This window comes from Pinus tabuliformis, chromosome 1_1 (genome assembly GCF_031772625.1).
Source record: "Pinus tabuliformis cultivar Carrire ecotype Pingquan chromosome 1_1, CPIR1, whole genome shotgun sequence".
Classification (NCBI taxonomy): domain Eukaryota; kingdom Viridiplantae; phylum Streptophyta; class Pinopsida; order Pinales; family Pinaceae; genus Pinus; species Pinus tabuliformis.
The window spans coordinates 226,731,383-226,752,397 of record NC_142297.1 but is presented as its reverse complement, the minus strand read 5'-3'; the positions used below and the strand labels follow the sequence as shown (position 1 = coordinate 226,752,397).

Below are 21,015 nucleotides of genomic sequence, written 5' to 3'. Positions count from 1 at the left end.
AGCAACAACAGTGTTTTACATAAAAATCTTCTGATATTGTTGGGTCAGAGCACTTGTGATGATGCAGAGCATGCACAAAATCCCATTTGCAAGATGGATATTGTGTTTTTCAATAGATGGCACAATTTTTCGAGGAAGATGATACTTATATAAGAGTCGACAAAGTTGATCCTAGTATTGTTCGAGGAAATTTTACAAACTACAGTTATAAAGACAGAAACGGCTGGCATATTTATCAATTGGTATGTTACCCTCTTCTTTTATGACAGAATAACAAGATCCAGTCAGCAGACAAAGTATTAATCGTTCTGCTAATTGATAAGGTTTTCAGAAAGGCCAGTTCTGAAGGTGTTAAAGCTTACCATATAGGAGAAAGTATCCCACAAGAATCAATGTGTGCAAATAAAAAATACTCTTCTTCATGAAGGTTGTTTGGAGATTATAGATGGCATACTAATGAGACAGAAATAACATAGTCTTAAGATTGGAGTACGTATTTTTGGCAGGTAGATAAAACAAATCCAGTGGTATCAACATTGGATGGAAGATTCAGGAAAAAGTTTCAAGGTAGGATTTCAAATTAATAGCACTTAGCACAGAGATTTGTCCAAGAGATCCATTCTAAGCAGTACGTGGCAGGAAAAACAGCACAACAAAAACATAAATGGATCAGTTTGAAGCACAATTCCTAGCAATAGTGAAATATTGACAGTAAAATGAAACTTTCAGATTGAATTTATGGAAAAAATAGAAAGGTATTGACCCTTGAAAATAGGTCTCCAATTAGCAGATTTCTTAGCAAAAGGGACACCAACTCCTACAGCAATCAACCAGAAAACCATTTGCAAAAATGAAAGATACAAACTTATGTTCCTGCAGCCCTACTCCAACCCACATATGTTTAGATGGTGCAATAGTGATCTAGGAGTATTTATAAGGGATGCTCAGCTTATTTTAAATGGTTTTTGGATATGGTCCAAAATTGGTTGCCCTTAGATTTTAAAAGATCATAGCCAACGGTTTTGGCTCATAGTTTTTGGACATGGTTTTGAGTAGCTGATGGTTTCTTAAACACCTGGTGTCTGCGCCCCTGGTTTAAGCATGTTACCACTTAAATAATGCAGTTTAGATCACACAAGTCAATGGGATATGAATCAATTACTTTCTTTAAGGGAGCACAGAGGATGTGAGGAAAGACATTTTTCATTTGAATGTGACTTTTGGGAAGAAAGAACATAATTATGTTGTGTTTCTCCAATAAGTACAGGTATACCATACTGATCGATTGCCAAGCATCGTAAGGAGTCTCTTTGCAGCATTGGAGTTGAAAATAACTGAATCATGAAATGCCTTGTGACCATATGGTTGTGACCTAGCAGGCCAGCTAGGTCAATTCAATACACACAGAGTGGGAAATAACTCTGCATCAAACCCGAAAGATCACAGTCCTTTATGCCGTCCAAAAACAAGTGAATTTTTTTTTTATAGATAATTTCCAGTTAATTTTATTTTTTTTTGGTAGCATTATGTAAAGAATATCAGGAGAAATGAAGCACAACAAGTTAAATTAGTTCACTGAGTTTACTTCGCAGTGCTGACTTTGACTTGAATAAATTATCAGAGGAATTTTTGCATATATCTGTCGGTTATCATCATGTGAAGTTTGATAACAGAGAAAGTTTCTATCCTCTACCACTGAATTATGAAAACAATAACAAGAGCCTATTACCTATTTCACAGCCATACCGCTATGTTAACTGGTGGCCAGGTTTCAACCTTCAGTCCTTCATTCTTCTAACTGATGTGCAGTAGTAGTTGCCTGTATATGAAAATAGTTATCTTCTTATGCTTGGATTCGACACTTGGACCAAGAGCTAACCCAGAAAAACTTCTTCCTTGGCTATAACTCTTGAAGTTTACAACCTGTAAGGAAGCCTTTACCATATTCTTTTCTACTGTTCTTTCCAGATCAAAATACTGCAAAATTGCAAGGAGTGAAGGAAAATAGAATGGGTGCATCATCCGGAGTTCTTTAAAGGTGCATGAACTTGTGATGGCCAAGATTCTTTTCAGGCTGCAAATCAACCTGAGAAACTTCTCAAACATCTATTATTTGGTAGGAATAAACAAATTAGATTCCTGTGCATGTACTTTTGGTGCTGGTGTTCATTCTACATACAACAGTTGACAAAATCCAAAACTGACTTTAATATTTCCAACCACCTTGAGTGTCTTCCTCCTTTCCTTTTTCAAGTCGTGTCTTTCAATCTTGAGTGAAAATTTTCATTGTATTTTAATCACTATTCAGTTTTCTTCCCCAACTATCAGTGGTACCTCAGAGGGAAAACTTTTAAGGATCCGTGATTTTCTTCTGGGTGACTCGTTATAATTTTCAAACTGGAAATATTAACTACAGATATTTGGCGATACTTTTGTGAATGTTTTTAAATTCTAAGTACTTCATATATTTTATAAATGATCTAACAAATTTCACCATCATATGATTTCATCCTAAAGATATTTGGGTGAATATTGATTCTAATAAAACTTACAGGAATGTATTCGTATTGAATTTAGACTTTCCTGGAGGTAGGCTGATTGAAAATCCACCTATTTCCATGGTTGGCTGATTGGAAATCCACCTATTCCCATGATTGGTTGATGGCTTCTGCAGTAAAAAGAAAATAAATAAATAGCAACTATACAACTGTGTTGACAACGTAGATCCATCTACTGTAGCTACACAAACTTAGGTTTGCTAACACGACGAGATCCAAAATAACTATGGCTTTGACAGGTCTGAAAACCCACCATTTATTGATGTCCTTGGTTCCTAATCTGAATGTTAAAATACCATCACATCTCATAACAACCATATTAATTTTTCCTCCTCTTCCCCAGCAATCCATCCATAATCACCTTCTTCCTGTTCTCATGGATTGATGATCCACCATCTTGCTATTACTGTTATTGGTATTCATCATTTCTGAAGGTTTACTGAACATGGGGAGGAAATACCACCAGGCAGATGTAAAGAAGATTGCATAGAGCCGACCGAAAAAAAAAACAGTATGATGATCAAAGAAGTTGCACCCACACTGGCACCATAAGCCATTGCTGGCCTGGTCCTCCTGTAGAAGATATCAGGTCCCTGCGGTCTCACAGATATGGTGGGCCACTAAACTCTTGCAAGAAGAACTCAATAGGTACCTAGCCCCATGAGGATATTCACAAAAGAGAGAGAAAGAGAATACATCTTGCCATCCTTCATTTTGCTACCAACTTCATTACTCTTCAACCCATTCTCAGTTGTTAGTGAGAGTTTAACGATTGTTCCCACTCAGTAGTGTGTTAATTTATTCAGCAAGAAAGTGGAAGGGCACACTATTGCTTCATTTATTTACAGAAAATCCGCTTGGAATTCAATACAGGAAATTTGTGTTATGAGGAGAACCTTTGGAGAAGGTTCTTTGATTGGTTGATGCCAGATGGCAACAAACCTACCATGGGCATCCTGCATAGGCCATGGATAGGGCCAAAGAAGGTATCTAGACATTATGTCACAGTATTGTGAAAACTCAATACCCTAAATGACCAAATGTTACAAATAAATAACTAAATAAAGGTTAAGTTTTCTGGATCGAGCCAAAGACTAGGGCAAACCAGATTTCAAAAGATATGGAATTTCAGGTCAAAATAAAATTTGCATATCCCCTGCCATATATCATCAATAATCAAAAAAATTGACAGCAATTTCCAAGCTTTTGGGTTATAACAAGCTTCCCCTTTAACAGATACAAAATGACAAGCTAGTTCTCGAACTAAAATATCCATTTTTACATATGAACTCCGGCACTGGAAAAAACCCTTCAATCAAGTTAGATCGTAGAGCATCAACAGAATCAACTAAATTTGGGCAATAAGTAAAATTCTTCCATAGTATTGAAAAGCTAAGAACGGAGACAATGACAATCCAATAAGTGGTCTCGTCAAACATAGACAGGACACAATGATGTTGCCTATTACATCTGTGCTATCTATAGATTTAGTTTATTATGTACCTAATGTATTTTCTGGTCCCATCAATTGCTCTTCCCCATCTATGGACATTCAAATAACTTACTTTTCTTTCATGTTATCTTTCTAAGGCATATACCTCGTAATACTATTCTTCCAATGAGAGTTTGGAATGTTGACAAATAAATTGCAGAGCGCATCAAGCTAATTCTCTTATGAGCATCTAATTTCCAAGTGGTTAGAAAACCGAAGTCTCAATTATGGGAGAGCTTGTTTAGTTCTATTTTCTTATCTTAAACAATATAACCATCTAACTAACCTAAGAAGAAAAAATCCTAGCATTTTATAAGGATAATCAAAAGCAAAGAAAAACAATTACAGATAATCATACCGTATAAAATCCTGAGTAAACATAAACCAATTTTTTTTTTGGTTTATCACTGCCTAAGAAAATATATAATAATGTATCTTTGCAAAAAAAAAACCATTCTAATAGACCACAACGTTGCCTTAAGATGTTCAGATAATCTAGCTTGTTTAGTTTCATTTACCATTTTAACAGATATAATGGGACAAAGATTATCAAACTTGTTGAATAAGCCTGGAAAATTGTTATCAAAGTAGTTGTAGATCTCCCGCTTCAAGATCCCAAGTGGGTGATTGTTCCTTCTGTGAAGCTGCACACCTATTTTCAAAAAAATTGAATCCGGCACATTGTTTGTTGGATCATTCTCCCTTACTACATCATCTTTGCTAATCTTGACACCACCCGCTTCAACTAAATTCGACACGATTTCTCCAGTCTTTCTGCGGGGCTTTCTTGAAGAAACTAGCACGGTAGAAACCCATCTATTAAACCCTAAACCCACAGTTGCTGCGCTGTGAGTGCCTGCCCTTTTGACGTGTACTGGAGAACTTCGAGAATGAAAGACGGGAGGCGAAGTTGAAGAGAAAGAGGTCACTACTTGATTGAGTTTGGTTTTGCATTGGGCAATAAGGATTATTGAAGGAGCCTGTCTGCCAATAGTCCATTTCTAGCCAGTCTACACAATTTTATTTGCCCGATAACATAAAATTTTGTTGTAACAAAAACTAAAGTGTTATTTTAGCTTTGATGGAAGCTTGTACCGGATTGCAAGGAAAATTTTAAAGTGCAATTTACAGGTTAGTAATGTTTTGGTCTTCAAAGATTCAACAAGATTTGAAAAATCTTTACTAGGTAGGCTTCAAGGTCCAGATTTTGAACCAAAGCTCTGATACCATGTGTAAGAGCCGGATCCTAGGGTCTGCTAACAGATCTAATTTCCTCTGAAATTAAATGTGATAAGAGGCGATAACTTACTTCCTTACATAGATTTTAAACAAATAAAATTTTATCATTTACATTATAATCAACATAAATTAAGGTGAATATTTCATTCTAATAAACTTTACAAGAGTAGTCTATGGAGGAATACCTGTACCGGTGGCTAATGGAGATACCTTTGTCCTGCTGCTCCTGCTGAATGCTCCTCTTGACGGACCCAACCGGATTTACCTCCCAACCAACTAGGAATTCCTAACCCAAGAAACCTCCACAGGTTCCCTAGCCCTCCGAGCCCAAGTCCAACCAGATGTAGTGTGTGTGTCCAAGATGAAAAATCCAGACCAAGATAACAATACTTCCCTCCTCTCAACCACCCAAGAAACTTCCACAGATTCCTAAGGTCTCCAAAAACACAAGAAGTCCAAACAATCACAACCAACCCCACCATCATAAGCAAGACCCCCCTTCCCTTTTTATGCCCTCCTTCCCTTTTTCACCTCAACCACCTCTCATTAATGTCATTAACTTCTCATCCTTCCTTACAATTGACTTTTCTTCTCCCAAATAAAACTGAGAGTACATTTGGAAATGTGATATGAATATAAAATTGGGAATTTAATGGGAAATGACCATGTCTTCTTCCAAGTAAATCTGAAAAGTACATTTGGAAATGTGAGATGAATATATATATATTGATGATTAAATGGAGAGGACTATGTCTTCTCCCAAGTAAATGTGAGGGTACATTGGAGAATGTGAGATGTAATTACATGGAGAGGACCATGTCTTTACCCTAGTAAATGTGAGGGTACATTGGGGGATGTGAAATGAATATATATATATTAATAATGAGTTGGAGAGGACCATGTCTTCTCCCTAGTAAATGTGAGGGTACATTGGGCAATGTGAGATGTACTTACATGGAGAGGGCCATGTCTTCTCCGTAGTAAATGTGAGGGTACATTGGGGAATGTGAAATGAATACATATATTATTTGAAATAATGGAAGGAGACCATATCCTACCTAAGATTCAATTTGAGAAGGTAAGTGGGGAATTTGAGTAATGGAAATCATAAATTTTATATTAGACCAATATTTCTCAATATTTTCAGATAATGTAAACATTAACAAAATTTGCAGGATAAGATTTAAGTGGGGCATTACAATTCATCATAGTTTTGTTGGTATTTTTTAATCTCTAAGTTCTCCTTGAACAAGGTTTTTCATGAAGTTTTCTTGAGGTGACCTAAGTTAAGTTCCCTCCCTTATCCAAGAAAATAGAATGATGCTAGGGTTAGAGGATTAAGAGACACAAGTTAGTCTCCCTTGGTTTCTTTGAACACACATCCATTTTTTTTGTTCTAGGGGTTGTTACCCCTATAGTCCTAAATTCCATTAGCACTAGATTGGGAAAGGCACTATTTATCTTTCGTGTTAATCATTTAACTCTCTATAATTCATTTTTCTTTTGTTCTAGGGTAAATTAGGGTTTACTTATGGCAAAATTGTATTTATTGACTTAGATATTAATATCCTATGGTTAGAAACTGTTTAGAATACGTTGGAAAGGTAAAAGTATAATTTTAATTTTATTTTCTAGTCATAAATTAGGCCTGATGTCTAGGGGTTTAAGTACTATTATATGTTATTTAAACCACATAAAATTACTGAAATTATTTCTTTTGTTTACTCTTATTGTTCGCCCTCAATTTTTACTTTAATATAGTATTTTCGAATTTTTCATGTCAATTTTCCTAAGCAAAGTGTGATTTCTTGATTATGTGTCTTGTGGGACCACCTTTAACCTTTCATTAGTTGACCTAAACCTTTAGGAGAATAGGACTCTTTGAAATCAAAAGAAATTCAAATCCACCTCAAACCCTAATTTCCAAATCTTATTCTTTGGTGGAAAATAGTTGTAGAACCCTTAGGGGACACTTAGCTTAGTTTGACGAGGTTATTTGATTCCCAAGATCTACTAGGGAAGCCTCCCTTCTGTTGGAGTGTGCCCATCACTAAAATAAGGGGAATTAAGGTCACTATGATTACAGTTCCATAGTTGCATATATTCTCTTAGTCACCTATCGATGCTTTGCACCAAGGTGCTATATTTTGTTGTAACAAGCTTATTACTGATCTTAGCAGTGCCACTAAGGTCTTGGCAGCCTTGTTAAAATAAATGGGCACACATAGGGCAAGGACCCACTGTCACCTCAGCTCAAACCCCTGTTATTTAGGTTCAACACCCCCTAAACAACCAAGGGAGAAGTCCCTAAATGTACCCTAGCAACTCTGGTTTATTCCTAGTACGTTATATGGAGTCAATTGGTTGTAGGTGTTCTTTATTTGTTTGTTGTCTTGCCTAAAAACAATGCTAAAAACAATGCATATTTCTAACAACAGAGGTTAGTAGCCAAAACAACCTAAAGATATGGAATGTTACCTATGGATTTTTGTCTATTAAATTTATTCTAACCAAATATACAATTATTTATTAGTTCTAATGCTTGGTTAAGGATCTACGGGTGAAATAACTTCCTGTCAGACTATGATACCTACCTAAAAACATAGGGACAACAACCTATATTGTTTAATTAGCCAATCCACTATGTAAAAAACACCTCTAGGGAGTTCCCGAAAGTATGGAATGGATTGAGGGTGATTTCAGAGGCTATGGGGCCTCCCCGAAAATGCAATTTCCAACTAGTTGGAAATTGATTTTCAGATTTTTGGGTTATGTTTATTAACTCAAAAATTTCCATAAAATTAATTTTTTGATTTAAATAGCTGGGAAATGAAGGAAATTCAACTCTAACATGAAAAATGTGACTATAAATTCATTTAGATCCGAAAACATCAAGTTGCAATGTAGTAAACTCACATATATGTTTGTAGAACTTGTTTTTGGTGGCTGAAAATGCAGGTTCAATAGGCAAAAAGACCTCTGAGCCTGCAGGTCTTAAACCATAAGGCTAGATATAAGTGTAAAATGAAAGAAATAGGAACTCGTATCAAAATAGGGGTTAGGTCTAACAATTAAACTAATTTTCCCCAATAAATAATTTGCTGTAAATTGATGAAAGTAAAAGCTGGCAAGTAAATCCTACCCTAATTGTAGAAAGTAAAAAGGAGAATTTGAGATTTTTGGTTGTTGAAGTTATACTTGTGCCTTTGAGACTCACCCTTTGGTAAAGTGTGAAGTAGATGCCCCTCTTAAGTCACCATGCCTGCTTCTGGTCCTTTCAGAAATAGCCCCCACTGTATCTCAATTGACCCTACAACTTTCAATCTTCCTTAGGAGCGACCCCCTCTTTGTGGCATCTCCAACCTTTGTGTTCTATGTGTGGAAAAATCCGAAATCTTTGATTTAGTAAAGCCTCTTTTTGAAGTAGTTTAAACCCTGCAGATTGATTCACCTACAAAACCAAAACAAACAAGTGGGGAACCTTAGTTGTTGGCTTCCATGTAGCATATTAGCTCTTCAATGGAAAAGGACATTAATCTTGCGATATATTTAATTATTAGCAAGATGGAATTAGATAAAAATAACGTCCAATAGTAATAGCAAGAAAAATAACATTAAAGGAAACCACTCCACAATTATACAAGTGTACAAGAGTTTGCAAAATAGATGAGTTCTTTTTGTTGTATAGCATTTGTATCAAGTGAACAACAACAATTTACAAATGAAGAGAGGCTAGATTTTTATAGAAAAAATTATAATGGCTAGTTTGACTCTTCCTCGATAATAAATTTACTAGTCATTTACATGTTGGAGACTTAATAAGTTAATTCATAAAATACTATAATTTATTTTTTACTTCACCTACTAAGGGGTCAACTTGGACAATTTTTCACAATTTAGCTCAAAATTCCCTTTGCCCATGGTCCATTACTCAACTGATTGGCCAATTGGGTCTCCAATGGCTAGTTGACTTCACCAACCACTATTTTTGACTTGACTTTTCCTTCTAATATTTTGACTTAGCCACATGGAAGTTGTATCTCCAACGCCCTTGACTTTTTGACTATTCCAGAACTTGGGTATGTTGAAACTGGCTGGGATCGGAACTGGGTATCTCTCGAAATCTTCATATCTTTCCCAACATTGCCACGTCATCACATGCCTACCATGTCATCATGCCTTGCTGAAGCTCTAACAACCTTGGGAATTTGGGGAAATTGAGACATGGGTTTTGTTCCTCTTATTCGATAGACCAATTTTGACATAATATACATCAAATTCTGTCAAGTTTTGCCCCGGTTAAGCGTCCTCGAAATTCTGCCACATCATCACTCCGAAGTGGATGATCTCTATTGCCTTTGAGGATTTGAAAAATCTAAAAGATGGGGTTTTGTTCCTCTCATTGAGTAGACCACTTTGGATGTCATGCATGTCACAAACAATCAAATGGTCTACTAGACTACTTGAAAACCCCCATTGGAAACTTTTCCTGTATTGTTGACCGAGCTTGATCGAGCTATAACTAGCCACCATATGCTTAGATTGATAAAACTTTGTGACATGGAACCCTCTCATCACGCTCTATAATATGAGACTAGGTTGACTTTTTAAGTTTTTGACCACTTGGACCATTTTGCATTGGGAATCTTGAACTACCTCGGGAAATGTTAATGTTGTCACAAGAGACTGCTATATTACACCAAAAATCATATATTTCATGAGTAATATCGCACCAAAGCAAAGGTCACATATAGAATCTATAGACACTAACCATATGGAATGACATAGGTGCACCTTGATGTCGGCTGGAATAGTCCATACATCGATGATCACCCGTACAAATGCAGGGTCACATAAAACCATGAGTCCTCATGAGATGCCTACCCAGGTCCTCCATTCTAATCAGGGACGAGATCTCCTAGTTGAAGCTTTCAAGGTATAGGGCATGGTCTAACCAAACAAGATACAGACTCAAACTGACAAGACACAGGTCTAGGAGAACTAATACAGGGCCTCACATGGTTTTTACATTGCTTTGACTTGCGACCTTGCGCTTACAATGCTGGTGAATGATGCATTGGAAAAAATCTATGTACCCCCATTGGCCGAGGGGAACAAGGCCTATCAACAAAACATTGTGATCTTGTATAATAGACGAGCAGAAGATGCAGAGGCTGGTCATTGTGTACAAGTTTTACTCTGCTTGTGTTCTCTATTTGGAGTAATGCTATTTGATAAATGCCATATTCAATATGAACAGACATTGATTTATTTTTTCTGCTAGAAGTGATCATTTCCTTTTATGTTCTCTTTATATAATAAGAATTATGGAACTCAGGGAATTACACAGTTCGGGAAATTTGCCAAATTTTTATTGTAATTTGGACCAAGCCACCTAAGTGATTATTGATATGGTCAGTTTCTCTTGGTGTGCAACAATTTACAAGACTACAAACCATACAAAATGAGTGGCATACACAATCTGGGTTTGTGAATGATTTGACAGGCCATTTAAACTCGCAATTCTTTAAGTTACTGTTGGCTGAAGTGTCTTGTTTAAAGCTTCATTTGAAAATTAGGAATACAAGTGCATGTGTACATTCTGAGTGTAATTGATTTAGAGAACTCTAGTATTTTGGCAGATTGTAGAGAAAGCTCTCGATGGCTTCTTGTGATTGAAAGAAGGTTAGGAAATTGGGGAGTGAGGAACAAATGCTGTAGAAAGAACTCCTTTAAGTTAAAGCCCAATGTTTAAATGCCAAAGAAATCAGCTAACTTGGTGCTCTATGGATGATAACATATAAATGAAGACGGTCGAGGATAATTTTCCCTTTGATTAAAGCATAGGAGAGCATTGGACACAACTAAGATGGCAATATATCAACATTCTGGTTCTCATGTGATATCATGATTTGCCAAAGGTAATAGAGGGTTATGAATCAAGTTGAAAAATATCTTTCTCGCACTGAGTAACTATTATATTTAAGGAAAAAATTTCTGTAGTTGTTTGAGGTGTTTGTGATGGCGGAATTGGCGAACCTTCTTCGGCATTTTCCAGATGGGATTCTCTATTGTGCTGTAATTTCACTTGTGATCAATGATTACCTAACCTCCCTATTGGGTTGGTGCTCTATCTCTAACTACTTATGGAAGAGGGTACAATTTATAATTGGAGTCTGTCTTTGGCTAGTGTTTTTTAATGAAGTGGTTGTTCGATGAAATAGAGTCTTTTATCTTTATCATCTTTCATGGGTCTGCCATGATATACATTTGATTCTGAAGACTAGTTGAAGAAGGTTTAGGGATCATTTGTTGTATAAGACCTGACTGAAATTTGACAAGTTATCCGCACATTCCTCTATGAAATTTGAAGAATGGAATGAAAGAGCTATTGCAGGTTACTTTTAATCATTTTAGAGTAAATGATTAAAAACATGGGGCTAGATGGGCTCTTGCAAGCCTAATATCTCACTTTTCTTTTTCAAGTTTAGTACTACCAATGATAAATGATCTGTTACCCGCCATGCAAGTAAGGGTACACATATTTTTGCAGCACATTTCGCCGCACTGTAAGCCCAAATTCACAAGTCAAAAGCCTTTTAACAACCATGTGAGGCAGTATCCTAGAGCGTATGTTTGGTCGGACCATGGCCGGTCCCTTTGGGTTCATATCCGACTCCATTCTGTTGGTTTGACAACGAACTTGGTTAAACTAACAAAGTCAAACAGTTTTTTGTAACCAATTTAGTTTTTAGTTATGTAACGGGTAGTTTAGTTATGTGTAACGGTAGCTGTTCACATAATATATCGAATGCCATGTAATGAAAACTCATTATCGAATAAATCAGATACACATTTCAGTTTCTATTTCTTGGTCTTCTCTCTCATTTTGTTCTTGATGTTCTTTCTTTCTCTGCTATTAACTCAATAAGTGGTATCAGAGCTGGACAAAAAATCCTGTGATCAAACCCGTGATTTATTCCTGAGGACGGCGATTGCCCAAACGCTGGAGCTAGAATCCCTGAGGACGACCTGTGGACAGCATGGACGGCCCTGTGGAGCGTTGTGAGGCTTGAAGAATACGCTGAAGGCAGAATCCCTGAGGACGGCAGTGGACGGGAAGCTCGATTGCCCAAACATTGAACCTGTGGACGGTAGAAGAAGAGCTGGATCTGAGGACGGCAGAAACGTTGAAGATAGGACGGCCCAAACGTTGAGGCTTGTGGACGTGGAGGCCTATGGACGGCATTTGCAATTCGGGTATTTTTTTTTAGCAGAAATTTAAAAAAAAAAAAAAGGGAGAAGGGTTTGTTTGCAGAATTTTTTAAAAGATAGCAGCAGAGCAGAATTTAAAAAAAAAAAAAAAAAGATAGCAGCAGAGGTTGTTCAGTTTTTTAAAGATAGCAGCAGAGATTGAAAAGGGTGTTGTAGTTTTTTTTTTAAATATTAGAAGAACAAGTTTGCAAGGGTTTTGCACAAAGGTTGTGAAACTAGAAAAACAAAAGGGTTTGCAAGAAATCAAAGGATTTGAAACTTGTCTTTCTGTTTGAATTGGGGAAGTTATTTTTTTGAAAGCCTGAAATCCTAGGAAGGAGGGAAAATGGCCAAGATGTCGAATGCAAGATTCGAGGTGGAGAAATTCACCGGAAAGAGCAATTTTGCTCTTTGGAAACTGAAGGTTAAGGATCTGCTTGTGCAACAAGGGTTGCACAAGGCATTGGATGGGGTTACTAAGAAACCTACAACCATGACTACTTCAGAATGGGAGGACTTGGATGCCCGAGCTCTCAGTACCATCCGGCTATGTCTAGTGGATGAAGTTCTCTTCAACATCGTTGAAGAGACCACGGCGTCAGGTTTGTGGGAAAAACTTGAAAACCTTTATATGACAAAATCATTAACCAACAGAATTTATCTGAAACGACAATTATACAGTCTTCGAATGAAAGAAGGTTCAAGCGTTGCAGAACATTTGAATGTTTTTAATACACTAATTTGTCAATTAACAGATATGGAAGTCAAAATACAGGAAGAAGATAAAGCCATAACCTTGTTGTGTTCTCTGCCTGAATCATGGGATCACTTCGTAACCTCAATCAGCTTCAGCTTTGTTGATTCTTTGAAGTTTGAATCAGTCGTGGGAGCTCTTCTGTCTGAAGAAGTACGAAGGAAATCCAACTCCGATACAACTACATCAGAAGCAATGGTCACTAGAGGACGCTCAAAGGAAAGAGGAGACAAACCAAGGGGGTCTTCCAGGTCGAAATCGAAGGGCAAAAAGTGTAAGGCAAAATGTTGGAACTGCGGTAAAGTTGGACACTTGAAGAAGGACTGTTGGAAACAGAAGGAATCCGAAAACCTGAAGAACGAAGCGAATCAGGCTGATTCAGGTATTGTAGACGAAGTTTTATCTGCTGAAGAATTGTGTATGATAGATGAAACTTCACCTGAATGTAATGTCTCTCATAGTTTTGATAGCTGGCTGTTAGACTCTGGTGCTTCGCATCATATGTGCCCACCTAGAAACTGGTTTACTTCGTATGAAAATGTAAACGGTAGTTTTGTGTTTATGGGTAACAATATGTCATGTCAGACTGTTGGGATGGGAGATATCAGGATTAAGATGTATGATAACATAGTTAGGACATTAACTAGTGTTAGACATGTGCCTGATTTGAAGAAAAATTTAATCTCTTTGGGAGTGTTGGATTCAGATGGTTATAAGTTTACAGGTCAGGATGGCGTTTTGAAAGTCTTCAAAGGTGCCCTTGTGGTTATGAAGGCAGAGAAGGTCGGGAATCTTTACAGGTTAAAAGGAAGTACTCAGGTCGGTGAAGTAGCGGTTGCGTCAGAAAAGGAAGAAGCAGGTACTCGTCTGTGGCATCAGCGTTTGGGTCATATGAGCGAGAAAGGTCTTCACATACTGATGAAACGTAAGTCTCTTCCCGGTCTGAAATCCTTGAATTTAGATTTCTGTAAACATTGTGTGTATGGGAAGCAGTGTAAACAAAGATTTAAAGTTGGTAATCATAATAGTAAAGATGTTTTAGACTACATTCATTCTGATCTGTGGGGGCCTTCCCCTGTTATGTCATATGGAGGTGCATTGTATTTTTTAATGTTCATTGATGATTACTCTCGTAGAGTTTGGGTCTATATGCTAAAAAGGAAAGTTGATGTATTCAATGTTTTTAAACAATTTAAAGTAATGGTAGAGAAAAGAACAGGCAAATCTATTAAATGTCTAAGAACTGACAATGGTGGTGAGTTCACTTCTGTTGAGTTTGAACAATACTGTAAGGATGAGGGCATTGTTAGACACAAAACTGCTGTTTATACTCCTCAGCAAAATGGTGTTGCTGAGCGTATGAATCAGACTCTTATGGAAAGAGCCAGAAGCATGATCAGCAATGCTAACTTGCAAAAGGAGTTGTGGGCGGAAGCAGTATCTACTGCTTGTTATTTAGTTAACAGATCACCCTCAGTAGCAATTGATTGTAAAATTCCTGAAGAAGTTTGGACAGGTCAGTCTTGTGAATATTCTCATTTGAGGATATTTGGCTGTGATGCTTATTCTCTGATTCCGAAAAATCAGCGTTCAAAGTTAGATCCAAAGTCGAAATGTTATGTCTTTGTTGGGTATGACTATGCAGTGAAAGGATATAGGTTGTGGGATCCTACATTGCGGAAGATAGTCAATAGTAGAGATGTAACATTTGATGAATCCTCTTTGTTAAAATACAATGTTGAAAGAATTGAACAGGAACAAGTATCATCGTGTCAACGAGTTCAGTTGGAGGCTAGATCTTTCGGTGACAGTCGAAAGGAAGGAGAGACTTCTGGAGACAAAGGTGTTAAAGACACAAAGGAAGCCGTTGAAGCTTCTGAACCAGTGCAAGTTTCTGAACCAGTTCAGCAACCAGTCACTCTGAGAAGATCAACAAGGGAAAGGAAAACTCCCAAAGGGTATGAAGATTCTGCTTCATCTTTTGCTTTGGTTACTGAAGATGGGGAACCGTCTTGTTATCAGGAAGCGATAGATGATACAGATAGCGAAAAATGGAAAAAGGCTATGGAAGAAGAAATGGACTCCTTAGCCAAGAACAATACCTGGGATCTTGTAGAGTTTCCTGAAGGGAGAAGTGTTGTTGGATGTAAATGGGTCTTCAAGCTGAAAAGGAAAGTTCATGGTAGTATCGAGAGATATAAGGCGAGACTGGTAGCAAAAGGGTATTCTCAGGTTGAAGGTATAGACTTTCATGAGATTTTTTCTCCAGTTGTAAAACTTGTTTCTATACGCACTGTGTTGGCACTAACTGCGTTGCTTAATCTTGATTTAGAATAGTTAGATGTTAAAATAGCTTTTCTACATGGTGATTTGAACAAAGAGATATATATGGAACAACCAGAAGGTTTTGTACGAGGTCACAGCAGAAGATTAGTTTGCAAGCTCAGGAAATCATTGTATGGTCTGAGGCAGTCTCCCAAACAATGGTACAAGAAGTTTGATTCCTTCATGGTGAGCCAGAACTTTATAAGAAGTGAGTATGATCATTGTGTGTACTTCAAAAGTTTCAATGGCATATTCATTATCTTAGCTTTGTATGTTGACGATATGCTTATTGCAAGCAAAAGCATGGAAGAGATCAACAGGTTAAAGGCTCAACTCTCTAGGCCGTTTGATATGAAGGATCTTGCAGCAGAAAAACATATCTTGGGCATGGAGATACACAGAGACAGGAAAAATGGTAAGCTTTGGTTATCACAGCAAAAGTATGTGGAGAAGGTACTTGAAAAGTTTTCTATGAATAATGTGAAACCTGTTAATGTTCCCCTAGCTTCCCATTTTAAGCTTTCTTCTGTTTTGAGTCCTAGAGCTGATGAAGAAAAGCAGTATATGTCTCATGTACCATATGCAAATACGGTAGGCAACTTAATGTATGTGATGGTATCTACAAGACCTGACATTTCACATGCAGTTGGAGTTGTCAGCAGATTCATGGCAAATCCAGGTAAAGAACATTGGCAAGCAGTGAAATGGGTGCTTCGATATCTAAGAGGCACAAGAGATCATTGCATCGTCTTTGATGGTAGTGAAGGATTAGTCTGCGGATATGTAGATGCTGACTATGCAGGTGATTTGGACAAAATAAGATCTACTACAGGTTACGTCTTTACTCTTGCAGGTGGAGCAATTAGTTGGATGTCAAAGCTTCAAGACACGGTTGCATTGTCCACTACCCAAGCTGAATATATCGCTGCTTCAGATGCCAGTAAAGAAGCAATCTGGTTAAAGGGTTTGCTCGATGAAATCGGAAGAACGCAGGAGAAAGTGAGTGTACTTTGTGACAGTCAAAGTGCTATTCACTTGGCCACAAACCCTGCCTATCACAGTAGAACCAAGCACATTGATGTGAGATATCATTTTCTGAGACATGTGATCGATGGTGGAAAAGTAGCTCTTAAAAAGGTCCACACACGAGAAAATTGTGCAGACATATTCACAAAGCCAGTTACAGTAGAGAAGTTGTGGTGGTGTTTAGCTTCTCTTGGCTTGCAGGAAAGATGATGAATGGGAAAGTTGTTGTCAAGGTGGAGTTTGTTGGTTTGACAACGAACTTGGTTAAACTAACAAAGTCAAACAGTTTTTTGTAACCAATTTAGTTTTTAGTTATGTAACGGGTAGTTTAGTTATGTGTAACGGTAGCTGTTCACATAATATATCGAATGCCATGTAATGAAAACTCATTATCGAATAAATCAGATACACATTTCAGTTTCCTATTTCTTGGTCTTCTCTCTCATTTTGTTCTTGATGTTCTTTCTTTCTCTGCTATTAACTCAATACATTCGTCTTAGAAAGGATCAGAGGCCCTTGGATGGGCGTACATGAGGACTCATGGTTTTAGAGGAGTCTACCTATATAGGGATGATCACTAGTGTATAGGCCAGTCCAGCCTGCGGCAGGGTGCATGTATGTCTTATAGGGATGATCACTAGTGTATAGGCCAGTCCAGCCTGCGGCAGGGTGCATGTATGTCTTATTGCATGGTTATGTGTCTATTGAGTCTGTATGTGGCCTTGGCCTTGGTGCAATATCCCTCAGATGTTTCTTAACATTGCAGTGTCACAGTTATTTTTCATGTTTTTGAGACAACTGAGAAGATCACATGCCACGCAGAAAATTTTTGAAATAGTGAAGGCATTGTCAAGTTACAACTGGTCAAAGTTGGTCAATAGGTACTACAGGTTTCCTTGTGGCAAAATAGGGTCAACGTTGAATAGTTTTAGACATGCATTATGTGAAAAGTGGTCTATACGAAAAGAGGAACAAAACCCATGTATCATATTTTCCAGGTTCCTCAGGGTGTTAGAGATCTAGCACAGAGGCACGATGATGTGGCAGATGTATTGATGATGTGGCAACACAAGACATGATATGGAAAACTGGTGCAAGATCCAGGTGAAATCAAGGTAGCTTACAACAAACCTAGGTGGCAGAATCATCAAATTCACGAAGGCATTGGAGATCAAGCCAAAAGGTGGTGAAGTCAAGTTTATTATTTATTAATGGTCAAGTCAACTAGCCGTTAGAGGAGGAAGACCCGAATGGCAGGAAGACCCCTACGAATTTGGAACCTCTAGGTGACCTCTTTCATATTTTATAATTGGAGAGCACTAAGTCTTTATCGGCTCCTCAATTGTATTGTTTAGGACATCTCTGATTTACACTTTTATGTTGATTTTGGATTTGTTTTGATTGAGATTATAGTGGATTGGAGATGCCTCATATACTCCCTTGTTATAATAGAAAGTTTGGATTTCTAAGCTCAATGATCAGTGTTGGTCCTCATCTTTCATTTTTTTCTTCCTTTGTTTTGAGTATATCTGTTGAGAGCCAGAGAAGCTTCCTATCATTTAATCTCTGAGATGTTTACAAATTGAAGCTGAACGCTATAGTATATATCTATCACTGTATGAAAACAAATCATTACAGTGAAAAGAAATGGTTTTGGTTAATTGTATAGGGGGTTATGGTAGAATGCTTATTTTCTGTAACGACATCTCCTGAAGAACTTTTTAAGTAGGTATGGCTGAAATAGGAAAAGTTGTATCCTATATTTAAGATCTTATAAGTTTTTTATGCAATGCCAGCCATGCTTAAGCCTCTCACCATTTGATTACATATAATGCATAAGCATTTAAAGATTCATGGAAAATAAATGAGTGGTTTTTTTAAGTATTCTCCTTTTTAGTCCTATTAGGATTTTGTTCTGAATAGTCTATTTTTCAATATTCAGATCCTGATCGGCCTAAAAATGACAAGGCAACGATTCTTGGAGATACCATTCAGATGTTGAAGGAGTTGACTGCTGAAGTAAAACGCTTGGAGAAAGATGAAACGTCTCTGGCAGAAGAATCTCGTGATGTAACTTTCATGTCTTTATACCTAAATCTTGTGGCTGAGAGCATTTACATGGTCAAGTCAGTTTTTCCAGATAAGTGTGATTCTTTGTGTCTGGTGTAAATCTTTTTGGCGTGTGTTTTGCATTGACTCAACAAGTAGCTTGCACAGGAGAAGAATGAACTTAGAGAAGAGAAAGCTACAATGAAGGCAGAAATTGATCAGTTGCAAAGTCAATATGAACAACGTGTACGAGCAATGTTCTCATGGACAGCAATGGATCCGACAATGATGATGGGGGCACCCCCTTTCCCATACTCTGTGCCAGTTCCCCATCCAGGATCAGCTACAGTACCTGATTCACACCCTACCCCACTGCAAGGTCATCCACAGACTCCTCTCCTGGCACCTCCTTTTGTTCATGTTCCCGTTCCTCCAGGAACTATTCCCATGCACCCCTCTTTTCAGACATATCCATTCTTTGGAAATAGGAGCACTGATGGAAGTAATCCATATCTAGCATTTCCACCATATTCTTCTCGAATAAATTCACACACTCACGTTGAAAGACCATCACCACAGTATCCTTCATCTGTACAACCTCTGCCGGGCTACCTCGTACAATTACAGCAACATCCAGGGAATCGACCTCAGAGCACAACTGGTACATCTCAGTCTATTGGTGCAACAATATCAGCTCAAGCTTCTGGTGAAAATCTTGAATCTCAGCAAGAAGGCAAGTCAACGGCAAGTGATATATCAAATGGTCATCCAATAAACAATGGGCCCAGGTCATCTTCAAATCATTCTGGTAGCAGAACTGACCACATGGATGCTAACCATATTGTTTTGCAACTAAAGACTCCGGGTTCAATGCCAGAAGCCTCTCATCGTCAATCTAATCACTCCTCTTATGCTTCCGAGGAGCAGGAGCAGATGCAGGTGAAAGAATAGGACTATATGGATGTATTATTGAAGTTATTTAACTAATCAAAGATTTCAGCTTGAACCTTATTTTTTCATGAATTCACTTTTTCTAGAACTTACAGGAGGTGTCATCTGAAGTCAGAAAAGGAAAGAGCTCACCAAGTGATGATAGCTCTGTTCGTGTGGGTCACAAACTTTTGGAGAAGGTTTGTGCTAGGGGGCTGTCGCTTTGTCATTGTGTTCACGATGCCTCTTCTAGCAGCCATGGAAATGTGAAAACCAAAAGCAGTCAGTCATCAACAGGAAAAGAGTGACATATTGCATACAATCGGATTATGTATGAAGATGAGGTGCATGATGTATTGTATCCCGGGATGCCCTCTCCTTTGTCACTTTTAGAAAATTTCGATTTGATCTCTGGAATTTTCTCCTTTTTCTTTATTATTTTCTTTTCTTGTTCAACTTAAGTGCAATTAGAAAATAGAATACATGAACATTGATTGGTCTATTTAATGCCAAACGATTCTTCACAATGTACATGCCCATGTAACATATCAAGCAATCAAAGAAGAGTCCATTCTAGCGAGAGAACAGGTGATGTCAAACTTCATTCATCTTGTTAAAGAAGATATTACAGTTAAATTTGCAAACATGGTCTGCGTTTCAACTTCTGACCGTTCGGTTTTAGGCTTGCCGAATGTTTGGCCCCGTGAGCAATGTATGTGATTTTGCACTTTTAGGTTACTCACAGTTTGTACCATGAGATACGTATATATGGTGCATCTTTTCGAAGTCGAAGCAAATGTGTTTAAAACTTTATACATGTTAGTTTTCAGATGGCACACTATTCCAACATTGAAGTTGTTTGTACCTTAAGCATGCAGAAAGGTAATAAAATTTGTGATAAAATTTGTGTTGGCTGTTTGGTTTCAGTTATAGTAGTACCGAAAATGTAAGCATTGATAAATCACGCCGAATGTAGAAATTATTTTGTAATCTTCTTTTGTGTACTGAAAATTTTATGTGGTTTTCTAAATAAACTTAGGGACATTCGTTCAATTTTGTTATGAAATATGGGTGGTAGATGGGAACCCTATGTAACAAGGTAGGGCACAATTCCTTGAGTCCTAGTAAGGGGGTGGCCACAGGTTTACAGTTCGCTTGCAGCTAAATTACTATTATTTATAACAATATAAAGATGGACACTACTTTTAAAACATGGCACATTTTACTACATTTTTATATCATAAGATTGTTAAGCTATCTGCAACAAATAATGATGTCTGCTACATCCATGGAGCTCTACTTAAAGTTCAAATATTGATGGCATTTGCATCAATTAATACTACTGGAATTTTAACTCACTTGAAAGTTGAAATATAATATTCATTACG

At 37.5% G+C, this 21,015-nt stretch overlaps 1 protein-coding gene across 1 annotated transcript; it reads left to right on the top strand.

The window, feature by feature from the left end:
* Positions 1–116: 116 nt before the first annotated feature.
* Positions 117–19,994, top strand: LOC149212364 (uncharacterized). The gene is made up of 5 exons (XM_089388659.1): positions 117–242; positions 507–567; positions 18,591–18,718; positions 18,857–19,636; positions 19,735–19,994. The coding sequence occupies exons 1-5, from the start codon at positions 117–119 to the stop codon at positions 19,933–19,935; spliced, it is 1,296 nt and encodes a 431-aa protein (XP_089244785.1). The 3' UTR covers positions 19,936–19,994.
* The last annotated feature ends 1,021 nt before the right edge of the window (positions 19,995–21,015 follow it).

What these genes read in the sequence shown, in the direction of transcription:
- LOC149212364 (XM_089388659.1), top strand. Translation starts at nt 117, where the DNA reads ATGGCACAATTTTTCGAGGAAGATGATACTTATATAAGAGTCGACAAA. An exon ending in GCTGGCATATTTATCAATTG is followed by an intron (nt 243 to 506) that starts GTATGTTACCCT and finishes TATTTTTGGCAG; the next exon opens with GTAGATAAAACAAATCCAGT. An exon ending in TGGCAGAAGAATCTCGTGAT is followed by an intron (nt 18,719 to 18,856) that starts GTAACTTTCATG and finishes CTCAACAAGTAG; the next exon opens with CTTGCACAGGAGAAGAATGA.